Below are 2,005 nucleotides of genomic sequence, written 5' to 3' on the forward strand. Positions count from 1 at the left end.
AGAGAGAGAAAGAAAGAGAAAGAAAAAGGAAAGAGAAAGAAAAAGGAAAGAAAAAGAAAGAAAGAAGGAAAGAAAGAAGGAAGGAAAGAAAGAAGGAAGGAAAGAAGGAAGGAAAGAAGGAAGGAAAGAAGGAAGGAAAGAAGGAAGGAAAGAAGGAAGGAAAGAAAGAAGGAAAGAAAGAAGGAAGGAAAGAAAGAAAGAAGGAAGGAAAGAAAGAAGGAAAGAAAGAAGGAAAGAAGGGAAGGGGAAAGGGGAGAAAAGGGGAGAGGGGAGGAGAGGGGAGGGGAAGGAAAGGGAAGAAAGAAAGAAGGTATGGTGGCACACGCCTGTAACCCTAGCATTTGGAAGTGGAGGTGGGACTTAAGGGTTCAAGGGCAACCTGGGTTACAAAGTAAGACCCCACGACATTACAAAGTGACAGAGTGTGCAGGATCAGCACACACTCTTTAGTAGTCTCGACTACTTTTCTACCAAAAAAAAAAAAAAAAAAAAGTTGCCAAGACATTATATTCTGTAACCATAAATAAGCACCTGGTCGGTCTTCAACCATTCAGTAGATATTCCCAACATCTGACAGTAAGCCATTAAAGACTTAGTATCTTTACTATCTACTGTGTGTTTGTGGGGTTGTTTGGAGGGGTATCCTTGGTATCCTACAATTTCCATTCACTTACTCTTTTTTATCTTCAACTACTCAGAAAGAAGCTACACTGACAGATATGTTACTACAAAAGCTCTCAAGTCTGTTAGGAATCCGCCAGCACCAGAATCCATCTGAGGAACATGCTGACCACACTGGGTATTGACCTTGGTGTTTTTGGTTTTTGAAGACAGGGTTTCTCTGTGTAGCTCTGGTTGTCCTGGAACTCACTCTGTAGACCAGGCTGGCCTTGAACTCAGAAATCCGCCTGCTTCTGCCTCCCAAGTGCTGGGATTAAAGACGTGTGCCACCACTGCCTGGTGACCTTAGTATCTTAAGATGAACTCTAATTGCTTTCGTTACTGCTTAGCATAGCTTACCTTTCACTATATTATCACACTTTGTGTTAGTGGAGAATCAAAGTCCACTCGTCTCCATATTCCTGCTGTTGGGTTATCAGCTGAGTACTGAGGATGATACCCTAAGAACACAGCTCCAACCAGCTCCACTGCCAACCAGCAGGTAACAGAATGCCACCACTCATGGCCATAGGGTGAGCACACCTGCAGCTTACTACAAGTAGCAGCAGAGCAAATTCATTTGATGCCATCTGAGCTCAGATCAAAGGATGGAAATGAACCCCACAGCCCCTGACGCCTGCAGTGGGAAGAGGAAGTGAAGGCTGGATCTGCCTTGTACACTAATGTGGGTCAGGTCACCTGGGTAACTATTTTCTACTAAAATCCAAATTAATTCATTTGACCAACACTAGAGAAAGCAGGACATGGGATCTTTATTAGCAGCTAGCGCTATGAGATACAAATCAAAAACACTGACACTGAAGTTGCTGGAAAGAGATATGTACAGAAATATTACAGGTAAGCAAAAATCTCATCTTCCAATGCCAAAACCAACCTCGGGGGAGGAGAGCCTTGGCTAGGGGCAAAGCAGCACGTAAGTTACCATAATAAAGAGTTTCATCCACCCAGGAAAGCAGTGAGAGCTACAGCAACGCGGCACTACAACTTAGGGTACCAGTTTGTAAAGATTCCCTTAATCATGAAAGTTTTCAAATGAAAACATGTGCCCCTCCTCTCCTGCAGGCTTCCAGATCTCTACCCAAGAGACTTGAGTACTTCTATTAAGGCAACTGGAAGCCCACACTAGCTTAGATAACGACTTGCACTTCCTTCCTAACATGCTATGGGGAAAAGCAAATTTCCACAGTGCTATCCTTTCCTAAAAAGGAAACAGCACTCAAAATAAAGGAAAAGGCCACAGAGGGCTCCCTGAGAACCCAGTGAAACTAAGAGAACTTTTCCAATCAAACTTTGCAACTGGATCCAGGTGGAACAGTGCCCTGCA

At 43.6% G+C, this 2,005-nt stretch overlaps 1 protein-coding gene across 1 annotated transcript in view; it reads left to right on the plus strand.

Annotated features, from left to right (window-relative positions):
* Pkd1l3 (polycystin 1 like 3, transient receptor potential channel interacting) overlaps nt 1-806 on the plus strand; it is a 62,698-nt gene extending 61,892 nt beyond the window's left edge. Inside the window, exon 31 of the mRNA XM_029532414.1 lies at nt 699-806. Coding sequence (XP_029388274.1) covers nt 699-806 — 108 coding nt within the window. The remainder of the gene's footprint in view (nt 1-698) is intronic.
* Nucleotides 807-2,005: the final 1,199 nt, after the last annotated feature.

The sequence above is a fragment of the Mus pahari genome, chromosome 20 (assembly GCF_900095145.1).
Source record: "Mus pahari chromosome 20, PAHARI_EIJ_v1.1, whole genome shotgun sequence".
NCBI lineage: Eukaryota > Metazoa > Chordata > Mammalia > Rodentia > Muridae > Mus > Mus pahari.